The sequence below is a fragment of the Akebia trifoliata genome, unplaced genomic scaffold (assembly GCF_017979445.1).
Source record: "Akebia trifoliata isolate Shusen 1 unplaced genomic scaffold, ASM1797944v1 Contig01299_ERROPOS615004, whole genome shotgun sequence".
Lineage (NCBI taxonomy): Eukaryota > Viridiplantae > Streptophyta > Magnoliopsida > Ranunculales > Lardizabalaceae > Akebia > Akebia trifoliata.
Window position 1 is genome coordinate 104,917 of NW_028237657.1, and position 14,349 is coordinate 119,265.

The 14,349-nt window shown below is 36.5% G+C and overlaps 1 protein-coding gene across 2 annotated transcripts; it reads right to left on the reverse strand.

Moving 5' to 3' along the window:
* Window positions 1–566: 566 nt before the first annotated feature.
* Window positions 567–13,786, reverse strand: LOC147380571 (DNA repair protein RAD4-like). Of its 2 annotated transcripts, none has more exons than XM_086431502.1 (8): window positions 12,475–13,775; window positions 12,230–12,279; window positions 10,044–10,739; window positions 5,778–6,186; window positions 5,128–5,322; window positions 4,865–5,017; window positions 3,487–3,696; window positions 567–1,353 (listed from the first exon to the last, which is right to left on the reverse strand). In XM_086431502.1, the coding sequence occupies exons 1-8, from the start codon at window positions 12,475–12,477 to the stop codon at window positions 964–966; spliced, it is 2,106 nt and encodes a 701-aa protein (XP_086287628.1). In that variant the 5' UTR covers window positions 12,478–13,775; the 3' UTR covers window positions 567–963. The 2 variants fall into 2 exon arrangements, with proteins under 2 accessions (XP_086287628.1, XP_086287629.1); XM_086431503.1 differs by having other exon boundaries at window positions 1,106–1,343; window positions 12,475–13,786.
* Window positions 13,787–14,349: the final 563 nt, after the last annotated feature.

Genomic DNA, 14,349 nt, shown 5'->3' on the forward strand with positions numbered 1-14,349 from the left:
TAGAGAAGTATATGGTTGTATTGGGATAATTTACATATACCCTTTACCTCAATCTAATCAGAAAGGCTAACATGTAAATGACGTAAATGCCCTCATCTTCACCTCTAACCAGTAAACCTTCATTTTTCTTCCCAAAATATATCTTTACCTAGGTAAATTATTTTAAACCTATACAACTTCTTGAAGAAAACTCTTGTTCATTTTTTATCTAAAATTCATTACTTTCTACTTCCCCAAAATTTCTATCTTGCTCGTAAAGTTTGAAGGTTGAAGGAGGAGAGAGAACTTAAGGTTGAAGTGATATAGGATGGTAAGTGATTAGAGCTTGTCTCGAAAATATTCAATTTGGGGTAAGAAAACGATTTTTTCTGATTTCAAGTAAATCAGTTTCATTCATGAACTGAAACAATTGCAAGCAGATACGAGTTTTCCCCAGAAATTTATTTTCCCACATTAAAGATTTTACAAATGGGAAAAGTTGGCAAAACGTCATCAAGAACCCAAAAAAGTGTATTTCAAAATAAAAATGGATTTACAGATCTATAATCCATATCCCACTCAAACAGAGGCCAATCCATCCAATAAGATGTGAAGTACGCAACTATATCATATATTTGTTTGTATATCAAATTGGATTTGGTCTCATCCAGAACCAATCTGATTGTTATTGAATCCTCAAATTAAGATCCAATAAAAGCCTAATCCGAAAAATGATCTGATCCAATCAGGACCCAATCCATTGACATCCTAAATATCAAGTAGTGTTTTTTTGGATAAGCAAAAATTGAAATGTCAAACTATATTTTTTTTTTATATTTAAAATGTGTCCACCTGATCGATCGAAGCTATGTACATCGGACCAACTCTACTAATTAGATTCAAACTGATAACATATAAGACAACAAAAAGGCAATCCAGAAAATATACAACACAGTTGCTATTAGGGCAATTCCAATAGAAGAGCTAGAACTCCTCTACTTGGATGGAGAATCCGCAGGGGCATCGCTTCGTTCTCACTGAATTTGTTTCATTAAAACTCTGATCCTCTATTGGAAATATATGCTCATGGTCCTCGGTTAGTGCTATTGCCGAAAGATCAGACTTGGATACATACTCTTGACGGCATTCATGGGATTGCATGACGTTTTGACGATTAGTAACCTCAGACCCACATATGTTGTCCTTTCTCTTAAAAGGGTCGGGGGTCTGCGAAGATGAACTATCTCCATAAGTGTCATTCAATCTTTGCCTGGTTATTATGGACGAAAGAAGCTGAAACCACCTAGAAATAGCTTGGGCTTCAATCTTTTTCTTCTCTTCGGCTTCTCTCCTCTCTTCTTCTTCTGCATATGCCTGGCTAATAAATAATTAATTGTTCATCTAAATAGAATATAACAGAGAATTTTAGGGGGTGTTCGGCTGAGAGTAGCTCTGTTTTGAACTTATCAAATCCAGAATGTGAGCCTTATGCGGTGGTTTGCTTTAAGTAAACATGGGGATGAATGTGACTACAAGACAACACAAGTCATTTCTCTTTTATTGGAATGTTTATTTTTGGATAGGATCAAAGTTTTCGACTCATGTATATATATATAGGGGGTGGAGATCCGTAGCGTGGAGAATGAACTCATATGTTCACTCACAATCTTAACCATGTAAACAAGGAATATATTATATATATATATATAATATTATATATATATATATATATGGAGGGCGTTCAATGGAAACTTTTTGGCAAAACATTTTTCAAAACACGAGTTTGAGGTTTTGGAATGGGCTGATTTTTGGTGAGGATGATCTCCTCAGTAGAGATCATCCTCACCAAAAATCAGCCCATTCCAAAACTTCTAACCCCATCAAAAACAGTTTACAAAAAAGGACGGTCCACGATTTTTCAGCATGTAAACATGGGTTAGAAGTTTTGGAATGGGCTGATTTTTGGTGAGGATGATCTCCTCACCGTAGAGATCATCCTCACCAAAAATCAGCCCATTCCAAAACTTCTAACTCATGTTAAAAAAGTTTTGCAAAAGTTTGCCATTGAACGCTACCCTATATATATATATATATATATATATATATATATATATATATATATATATATATATGGGAAATGTTCAGCACCCTAAGTTTTACCACACACTTTAACAAACGTTTTGTGTCCTACATGGGTTATAAGTTTTGGAATGGGCTGATTTTTGGTGAGGATGATCTCTCTGGTGAGGAGATCATCCTCACCAAAAATCAGCTCATTCCAAAACTTCTAACCCCATCAAAAATGATTTACAAAAAATGGACGGTCCACAATTTTTCAACTTGTAAACATGGGGCTAAAAATTTTGGAATGGGCTGATTTTTGGTGAGGATGATCTTCTAATCATAGAGATCATCCTCACCAAAAATCAGCCAATTCCAAAACTTCTAACTCATGTAAGACAAAACACGTTTGTTAAAGTGTAGGGTAAAGCTTAGGGTGTTGAACATTTCCCATATATATATGGGGTGGAGATCCGTAGTCGTGGAGAATGAACTCATACGTTCACTCACAATCTTAATCATGTAAACAAGGAATCCGAGGGTCAAGATAAATCTTAGGGATATGTGATGGATTCTCAAGATACATATCTTGTCACAACCAGGGGCAGAGCTAGTAAGGAGCTGGTGGGGGCAGTTGCCCCCACAGAACTTAGAGACACCCCTATATTTTCAACTAATTACATACCTCATTTGTCCCACACTCCCTCATCTCCCTCCAATTTTTGCCCCCGCACCCTCATCTCCCTCCAGTCAAGTTCTTCAACTATACAACTAATCATAGTTTGCCCCCACTACAAGAAAATCCTAGCTCCGCCCCTGGTCACAACCATTGGATTTTATGTTTACACGGTTGGATTGTGAGTGAACATATGAGTTTCCCTTCGATGAGTCTACCGATCCCAACTCATATATACATATATATACTCTTGAGTGCCATCAGGTGCTTTCACTCAACAACCTCCAAAGGACCACAAAAGTGGTTCCTAATAGTGGCAAGCAAGCTTTCTACACAAAGACTTGTGTGTTTGAGTCCAAAGTGAGTGTGATCTGTAAGGTTCTGTAAGCTCTTAATGTGCAAAGGAGAGATTAGTAGTAAGCCACCTCCAGCTTCTCCAACTCAAGATCTCCGGGTATGTCATGTTGAAGGTGTGCTTCATAGCTCAACAACTAGTAAGAGCGAAATCCAATGGTCAAGTCATATCCCGAGATAAGTATCAATGGGATATGTTCTTGGGATACATATAAAATCCCGACCATTGGATTTCACTTGCACAGTCAAGATTGCATTTCTCTTGAGTCAACAGAACCCAACAAGAGAGATTTGTGGCCATTAAATAAATAAAATTGGATTTTGGGTACTTTCCCATTTCTTGGGTGTGCCATCCCTGCAGCCAAAGACACCCTTAAAGAGGCTTCATGCACTCAAAAAAGTAAACCAAAGTTTACCTCCATAATAGCATCTTTGAACTCGGTACACACAACGATTCCTTCAAAGACGGGAACAGAACGGCCATTCCGGAACTCAAACCCAACCATAGCAGGAGCAAAATTAATTTGCAACCGCTTCGCGACAGGAACCAACCTAGGTAACCTCAAGTGCACTGTTCCAGGAGGGAGGCACTTCTCGGACCACACATCCACTTGACCACGCTCATTCTAGAAGAAATGCCAAATAGAGAATAAAACTTTCAATACAAAATCAGACACAATTTGACAACTAACAATGAATAATTAATATTGTGCACTCTCAAAGGCTTCTCAAATGTGCTAGACCTTAAATGTATCAGAAGATGAAAGGCAGGCAAAAGGAAATACAATTTTTCCAATAAAGTATTGAAGATTGGGCACCAAGCAATTGATAATCTTGAAGAGACTGGGGTGTAGCCCAGGGTTACCCAATTTGTCGTTGAGGTACTGAACTGTGAACCGGTTCAAACCGAACCCGTTCGCGCTACAATTCGCTGTAGGCTCGTGAAATGCAGAGAACCAAACGAATTTCCTTATTTTGCCTTTTTTTTACACCCTCTCCACATATTGATAATATTTAGATATCCCCCTAAGTTTTCAAATTGAAAGCATGCCACTTTGACCTTGGTCTTTATTAATAAATTGATGAAAATTGACTAATTACCCTCGTCTTCAACCTGTAAATAAAGAAAACTTGATTTTTTCTTCCAAAAATCTGCCATCTTAAATCTCTTTTTCAAACACCCATTCTTTGAATCATGGTTTCTATGATGAGAAATGTTAAAAGCTCACATGCAGAACCATACTAGAGGCATACAATGCATGGTTTGTTAGCAGCTACGAGATGAATGCATTGATAGTTGATCTTTCGTGTGCTCAAATACAAATTTTGGTGTATGAACTATGCTAAGACACCCATCGTCAAACGACCACTCCTTGTGCTTTAGACTAGGGTACGTAGAGGAAGCTTTTGTGTTTTACTATCACCTGAAGGGGTATTTAGGACCAAAAACTAACTAGGATTGAAGCAATAGATGTTTCTACTTGGACAAAGTGAAACAAAAATTATACTTTTAATTATTAGCTAGATAATAGCCACCTTTCCTCCAAAAAGGTAAAAATTAATCAGTATAGCAAGATGGATTTAGACTGTCAAAGTTCAAAATAATATTTACTACACAATTAAACAAAAATAATAACTTTAAATTTACAATTTAGCTTGAACACGTAAGGAGATTTAATTCCATGCTGAGACCAGAAAAGACATTATAGTTCAAATGCTAAATAATGGAAGCATTACCAAATGGTTGAAACAACAATTTGCCAACCAAAACTACGAAATATAGCAATATCTCACCTTTGGTACGATACCATTTACAGCACGAGGAAGATTCAATGGTTCCATTTGCCATTTCCCATAAAGTGCAATAGTTCCTTTGCCATCATCTTCGTCAGAAACACCGGGTTCAGAAGCTTGTAGCTTGCCTAACTTTACAACACGTTTCACCACCTGAGTAAAGAACCAAAAACATTACACAAAACATAAATCGTCTCACTCAAATAGCTGATGTTATCGAAGTATCAAATTACCAAAAAAAAGTGTAATTCCATGGACCAAACCTTTGCCGGGCTTTCGTTCACTTTAACTTGCAAGCCCTCTCGTAACCATCTTTCTTTTGTTTGTAGAGTTTGGACACAAGTCCGAGGGTAGACAGGATGACCCGAACAATAACCAAGAATAGGACCGTTTGGATGAAGTATTTGATATTTGGTAAGCCATCTTTCAATAGCATATAGATGATGGTTTTTGTATGCCTGGATTTTAAAAAACAAGTAATGCTATCAATAAAACAGCAAGTAATGTTAACCAACCAACTACTCCAAATGACCAATCTGTTAGACAGGGAGAAAACTATGAATATAAGAGGGTCACAGGGCTTAACTGGGGTATGACACACCCAAGAGTGGAGGAAAATATATACTCAACACTCCCCCTCACCCATAAGGGTGGAAAGAATAAAACCTAAGATCTATATGGACCTAGCCCTCTGATACCATGTTAACCAACCAACTACTCCAAAAGACCAATCTGTAAGGAAGGGAGAGAACTATGAATACAAGAGGGTCACGGGGCTTAACTGGGGTAAGACACCCAAAAGTGGAGGAAAATATACACTCAACAAGTAATGTGGTAAGAAAATTTGATACAAAACTCACAAAATAACTAGTTCTATTGGCACACATAAAAATTGCAATATATTAATTTATACCTGTTGATTAGTGGGGAGTGGCTCAGTTAATGCCCTAGTATGCAGCTCCATATCCTCGAGAGAATTCCGGGTAGCAACCCTAGAATTCAACGTTGAAGATTGTGAATTGATGTTCATATGCGATTTAGACACCTCTAAGGAAAGCTTCCCAGTGAAGCTAGCATTGTCTGGAAGAGATTCTTGAGTTGAACAACTTATGAAGGTTCCGTTCGCAAAAGGCTCGGTAGAATCACTAGTTTTAATTGCTTTTAACTTTTCCAGATCATTTGAATCCTTCTCCGGATCGACATCCAAGTGAACCATTCCTTCAGTAGCATTTGACTCCAATTTTTTCAGTGGTGCTAATACCGCATCCCACCAACGTGAATCTATTCGTTTTGACGCTATCGTGTACCACTTCATACAATACCTGATAATTAGGAAGTAATGTTTTGTTGATACCTTTGGATTATGAGAAGCACACAAAATGAAAGATGCGTAAAATGAACTATTTGTTATTTACTCGCAATCTTTTGCAATAATTGGTGCATGGAAAATGAGAATTAGAGACATTCACAATCCTCTCAAAGAATCACAATGGGGGACATAGCATAAAGTGAAAGACTCCCCACAAAGGGAGACGCACCCACTTTGTACATTCAACCAAAATATTGGACTTATTCCAGACTCAGTATAGCTCTGTAACAAGTTTGTTCCTGATTTGGAAACTCAACAACCTCATGCAAATGCGGAAATGTAATGAAAGTACATACTACAAAAACATTTAAAGTAAAGGAGAAAATGATATTATATCCAATAAAAATGGAAAGAACTATAGAAGAAAATGTAAAAGACCATTCTTAAAGCTTTTTCTTTCTCACAGATTAAACTTCTCTTATGGTAATTTGTAACATCTGTTTGAAAATATATGTTAAAAATTATAGAGGATGAAGCAAAATTTGTAACTTCCTCTTGCAAATGAGCTTATCAATTACATGATGCTTATCTTAAACTTTACATATGTAATGAACTTGTTTTATGTTAAAAATGAAAACAACGAAATCAAAGAACCAATTTGGCTTCATGATATGGAGATCAACTATCAAGAATCTGTGCTTGAACTGGTCTAATTTAGAGGAAAGACCAAACAAAAACTTGGCTACCTTCTAATATGCCCATTGTTGGCACTCCTTCTCCATGTCAAAGGTAAACTAAACATTCAGCTTCTCCTACATCCCGACACACTAGGAGTAATACTCACCTAGAGACTTCTCTCCTTTTGTAAAAAAGAAAGAAATAAAGTCTCTTCAAACAACTGATGGACAGAGATATTCCTTTAAGAAGAATGCATATCACGGAAAATCTCACATATGACCTTAGTAATCTAGAAATATCACATATGAGGTAACAAAGGGATCGATATTGTTCCATAGCCATGACATAATAAAGTGTTATCTCTAACCCAACCATGATAATTAGGCACATCGCTAGGTGGCTTTTCAGAGATAAGAAAGTGGTCCTTTTCTTTGACCATAAGGAAAAAATGAGAGATGAAGAAGCAACATTACAAGTGGATGACAATGTACTACAATAGAACATTTACTTCATCTTTTTTGCATGAACACTTCTTTAGGCACTAACACTCAACACAATGAACTTTAAGGAAGCCATACAAGCTTCACATCAGACATTTACACACCCTTTGTCCAATTACGTGAAAGAATGGAAATAAGTACAAAAACGGGCACTGGGTATGCAACAACCATGAGGTTGTTGCACAAACAAGAAGAAAACTAGATCTCCAAAAATATGAAAAAACCATATTTTGAAGAACGAACAGAGGTGAACCATCATGGAGTGTTTGTGCCAAAGTTATGTTGCATGTGCAGATGCAATGAGGAATCAGTTCATCATCCTTCCATACATTGCAAGGATGCTTCTAAGATTTGGTATCACTTCCTTTCCCTCAATGAGGATTGTCTTCCTAAGACAATTGCTTCTCTGTTGGAGAGTTTGTCATTTCTTGGGTATTCTGCTTCCAAAAGAATTTTGTGGAGTTCAATGCCTTCTTCCATCTGTTGGGGAGTTTGGAAGGAAAGAAACTCCAGAGTGTTTGAAAACAGAGAGGATCCATTCCACAACATTATTATCTCAATTATGGGTTTTCTCTTCTTTTGGTGCAAGATATTCAAAGAGTTTAAGGGTGTTTTTTTTTCTTATTTATTTATTTATTTATTTTTAGGATCCATTCCAAAACATTATTATCTCAATTATAACTTTTCTCTTCTTTTAGAGCAAGATATTCAATGTGATTAATGTTCTGGTTGTTGTATCCTTGGGTTAGTCATCTGTACCTCCTTTTTAATGAATTTTATTGATATTTACCCATCCAATATATATAGGGTCAGGTTAGTTTGACAAATCCTAGACAACATTCTAGACGAAGCTTTGTCTTATATGGCTAAAAAGTTTCGAAATGGGCTGATTTTTTGTGAGGATGATCTCTGTAGTGAGGAGATCATCCTCACAAAAAATCAGCCAATTCTGAAACTACTAAACCCCATGAAAAGTGGCTACAAACTAACGGTAAAAAATTGACGGTTCATGATTCAACTTAGAAACTAGGGTTATAAATTTCAGAATTGGCTGATTTTCTCACCATAGAGATCATCCTCTCAAAAAATCGGCCCATTCTGAAACTTTTAGCCCATATAAGACAAAATGCTTTGTCTAGAATGTTGTTTAGGATTTTGTCAAAAGAACGCTACCCATATATATATATATTAAACCAAACATCAAAAATCTGTCAGGTAGAGAAGGTGGGGGAGGGGAAGAAGAATTTACTCATACTCTTGTATCTCAATATCTAGTAGAATGTAGTCCATCAAAATTGCATCTAAGGCCCTGCTCGGTATGGTACAACTCATTTGCAAATGCAAATAATTTTCTAAAATCAATTTTATTGGTGCTTGGTTACACAATGCAAGATTTGCATTGTGAAAATTTTGCATGCATCACCTAAATTCTTAAGAAATTTCAGCAAATGATTTGCGGCACAAAAAGTACTGCAAATCATTGGCAAAATTATTTGACTCCAACCTATGCATATGAAAATTACTAAAATACCCCTTGTCAAGGAAATTAATCTAACTATAAAAGAATAATGCTGAAGTAACCTCAAGATTGTACCTCATATCTCACTTTCCATAGATGCTTTTTCACTCGTATCTCGATGAAAAGCATCTATGGTTACTACACACTTCCAAGTCAGGAAAGCAAGATATGAGGTACAATCTTGAGGTCACTCCAGTACAACTCATCATAAAAAATCCCTGGTACAACAATATGCACATAAATTTATGAAAAATACCCCTCCTCCAAGATACACTTAATTGCATATTGAAATTACAAAAATACCCCTCATCAAAAAACTTTTAAATTATAAAAATACCCCTCAATACTTAGTACAATAACATGCATATGAAATTAACAAAAATACAGTCATAACATTTACTTGCATATGAAAATTATATAAATACCCCTCACAATGTTATTACAAAAATATCCCTCATCATGGAGCATTTTTGTAAATTCATATGCATGTTATTGTAAAAAGTACTAAAGTTATTTTTATAATTTAAATCGTTTCTTTGATAATGAGTATTTTTGTAATTCCAATATGTAGGTTACTATACATTTTGATAGGGATATTTTGTAAATCATTTGCACTATTTGCATTGCAAAACATTTGCAGTGCCAATCAGGGGCAGAGCTAGTAAGGAGCTGGTGGGGGCAATTGCCCCCAAAGAACTTTGAGACACCCCTATATTTTCAACTAATTACATGCCCCATTTGTCCCACTCTCTCACCTCTCTCCCCATTTGCCCCCACACCCTCATCTCCCTCCAATTTTTGCTCCCACACTCTCACCTCTCTCCCCATTTGCCCCCACACCCTCATCTCCCTCCAATTTTTGCTCCCACACTCTCACCTCCCTCCAATCGTATTTTCCAGCACAAATAATTTCCCCACCATTCAAGTTCTTCAACTAGACAACTAACCATAGTTTGCCCCCACTACAAGAAAATCCTGGCTCCGCCCCTGGTGCCAATGATCTGCAGATGCAAATGATTTGTAAAGTACCAAGCAGGGCCTAAGTTACAACGAAAATTAACAGGCATTTCAGTTTTAGAAGCAGTTTCAAATGACAAACATCAAGTAGCGATATACAAATAATTCAAAGACAAATCTGACTTATCATAAAGAACAAGGGAAAAAAAGGTAAACCTTCGAGTCACATCTTTAGCACCATGACCAGCGAAAGCAACTACGTATCTCAGAGACCTTCTGCAAGCTGTAGCAGAAGCTTCTACTTTCTCCTCACCATCAACGATAGCATTGACAGCATCAACATGAACCCATTTTCCAGTCAGGTTTTCTCCGCTACAAAAAACTTCTGCCCAACACAAAGGAGGTCCTACTTTTCTTGCTCCGATTGCAGTTGATATTCCTTGTGAGGAAACCGGAGAATTTTCGGTTTTAATTCTTTTCATTCTTTTCAATGGAGAAGCAAAATTTGATGAACTACTAGGCAAATCCTTCAACTCTGAACTTAAATTGTTGTCACGAACCTCAGCTGCGGTGGCAGAAAGAGCCATTTCCAACTGTAGTTCAAATTCTAAATCCCCTTTTCTTTTTGATCCATCATCTATCTTGATGGGAACTACTTCGGACTTACCGTTTTTTTCCTTACAAACTAACGAATCTAACAATGTAGAGGAACTTCTATGTTCAATGTTTTTGTTGGAGCCTATTTTATGTGAGGAAGACTGAACAGAAGATACAGAAGCCTGACTTGGCCTGGTCACCATCAATGTAGAAGAATCGAATATATTGGTCTCCACCTTACTGGTACCTTGGATTGAACATCCAGACACGTCGGCATCTGGTTTGAGCGAGGCCACATCCAGAATGGACACAAACCTGAGAATAGATTTATAAGTATGATCGATGATGTAAATATAATGTCCTCCATCCCATATTTATTAGTAAACAAGATGACCGCAATCCAGATTGCAAAGGGATGACCTGCAGAAACTATGACATAGAAATACTTTCTAACAACAAAGTTTATCATGGGGAAGTAGCTAGAAAAATAAATAAATATCTATGTAATAAAACAAAATGGTGGGACCCACTCCAGCTACAGTTTTAAGGGGTATAAACATCCCATTCCAATGTGGAGTGGGGTCCACACTACCCCACTTTATTGTCTCTCCTCATCCCCACCCCTTTCCCTCCAATTTCACTATCTTTCCTCTTTTACCCCCTTTCTCAATAATACCACTTTAACTTTACTATCTTTCCTCTTTTACCCCCCTAAGAGGATGCCCATGCTGTAGTCTAAGTAATAACAAGAACAAGGTAGCAACTAGCGATGCCGAGAACACCATCTACCGTGGGTTCTATTTGTATTTTATGACTACTTTAATAAATTCTCTATACTTACAGAAAATAGAAATATAAGAAGTATTTTTATTGATATGGTGTAAGCTACTACTCCATTTATAGTTCAAATTCCCAAAATAAAAACCTGACTTCAATCAAAATTTCTTAAAATTCAACTAAACCAAGAAGAAATCCAGAAAATAGAAACAAAACTAAAATCTCACCAAAATGATTAAGCCGGCATGGACCCATGTCCTGTGTGTATTTTAGCCATATCTCAGTCAGTTCATGTCCAAATTAAGTAATCTTGGTTTTTGGTCTCGTCCAAAGGCTAATTGAACAAGCTTTCAGTGGTTACCAAAATTAAGCAATTTACACAGAGTCTTGCTGGAGTGACATTAAAATTCACATCATTTCACGCATAGCTGATGTGGAGGTACGCACATAACCAAAGATGCTTGTCACTCGTATCTCGATGAAAAGCATTTATGGTTCCGTACACATCCACATCAGCAATGTGTGAACGATGTGAATTTTAACGTCACTGCAGCATTTTCCATTTTAACCTTCCGACGCCAAACACTCTGGCTGCAGGTAACGTGACGAAATTAGGCTGCATAATCATCATCTTACTCTTTCTGAAATCTTTTCTTTTTTTTGATAGACGGGCGACACTACTTTTTCGTGGTGTATTGCGATTCCCTACTCATCAGATATTGCATAAAATTTTCTATTATGAAGCATGCATCAGATTCTCCTTGGGGCACTATAATTCGGTGCTTCATCAAATTGGCTGCATCAGAAAGTCTCAAGGCCTAAGAGAAATAATAACAAACTCTATCTTGCTCTGTCAAGTCTCAAGAATATCACCTTCACTAGTTAAGTCAATAGAGCATTGCCTATGTTTGTTAACAACAAGAAAACTCTAAAACTTTTAAAGCGCAAAGTAATTTTCAAATGAAAAAAAAAAAGATAATGGTTAATTATTAGCCAGATTTCAGAAAATAATCTTTGCTATAACATACCGAGTTGTCATATTGAGAGCTCTGAATAGTGCCACAGACAATGCAACAACCTGCCACAAATCAAAAACAATAGTATGCTGTCACTTAACCCAAAAGTGGGCAATTTTGAATCTGTTCTTCCAACAATATACAAACTCAAAATCATTCAAACTGTAACTTGTACCGAACAAAGTCTAAGGAGGATCATATATGGAATAATGGAAAATCTGTTTCTGAGACAAAGGGGTGTGAACATAAATAATTACCATAAAAGAAATGCCTTCACGGTGGGAAGAGGGAACATGATCCACTTTTGGGATGATGTCTGGAGTAAGGAGTCTTCTTTGAAATCTCAATTCCCATCTCTGTACACGATTATTTTAAAGAAAAAAATCTTTTTTGAAAGTTTCAGGGGACAGCTAGGAAGAGACTCATGTTCATGTTGGGACCTCGGTTTCAGGAGGAACCTGAACAACTAGAAATCGGATTCCATGATTAGTCTAATAAGCAGCTTATCATCTCACGTCACTTCATCAATGTCGGAAGAACGATGGATTTATTTGCAAAATAAGGATGATATATTCCCAGTGATGTATTTTTACAGTCTTTCTCAGAAAATATTGATAAGAATGAATTTCCAGCTTCTTTTTTTGATAGGTAAAGAGATTTATTGATTTAAATTAGGAAAAAAAGATAATGAAGAGGATGGGAGGACTGCCTTTGTACAAAGAATGAGTTTCCGGCTTTCTCCATTAGGGGTCACCATGTTCCGTCTTGTCTCATTTTTTATATGGTCCGCTGCCTTAGATAGGATTCTCACAGCGGATCATCTTATTTGCAAGGGAACTATTTTGGTTGACAACTGTTACTAGGGAAGGATTTATAGTGGGGGTGATGGGAGCACTTGCCCCCCTAAAGACATTTGAAAAATTATAAGGATTTATATGCTACTGTGATTGATAACAGCTGCAGAAAAAGAAATCCTCCGCTAGTGCCCCCACAAGAATTTTTAAAATTTGTAAGGGTCTTAGTTGCCCCCACGTAGACAAAATCCTGGCTCCACCTCTGGCTGTTACATGTGCAAAATTAGAAGCAAATAACCTAACCATCTCTCAATCCATTGACTTTGCACATGCTACTTGGATTTGTTTTTTGCCTCTTCAAAATGAGCTGAGTTCATCCAAATTCGTTGTGCTCCTTATTTCAATGTTGGTAGCAATTTAATATTCTTGGGAGAAAAAATGAATTTTTTTTTTACTTGATTTGCCATGTGTTGGTGTTTATGGAAGGAGAACAATAGCCCGGCCTTTGCTGATATAGAGTATCAGAAAAGAGTTGGATGATTGTTTATTTCTTTTGATTAAAATGTAAAAATATCTGATTCAAACTAAAGGATGGTCAATGTCAAAGATTGATGTCAGAATAAATTTCCTGCACCATAAATTCAAGAATAGAAGTTTGAGGACTATGGAGGCTAACTACATCAAACATTTATATTTTGATTTTGGTTTATAATTCGGTCTGCTTGGAAATGTAAATATTTCAATCATTGTGGAAATACTGTAGAAAATATTGAAATATTACGGTATTCATATAAAACAAAGGGAATGTGCTTTAAGAGTTTACAGCATGATAACATAAGCACACTCATGACCCATAATACTCGTAAAAGTGCAAACACACCCACCCCCACACCTGCCTGCACGCATGCAGACACCAATCAACAACCATTTGATTAAGAAAAACCAACATCAGCATCTGGTACATAGTAACACAATTACTTATAGTCGAACTTACATATTTGAATATTCATAACCATGTCATTTAAGTAGATAAATGATAAAATAAAACCAGTTGCTTTATGACCTAAGAAGGTCATAACCACATGCCTACCAATTACGACTACAATTATTTAAAAATTAAACTTAAAAGTACGCGTAATTTGTTCGGAACCACATGACCTACTTACTACTAATTTATTTTGTCCACAAATTATACGTAATATTAAAAAAATTAAAATAATCTTTCATAGAAATAAATAGATTCCATTAAACGTGTGAAATGAAAATGGAAATATTTTGGATGAAAATTAAACACATTTCTGGGAGTACCATGGTTGTACATCTTTTGCAAGTACAATA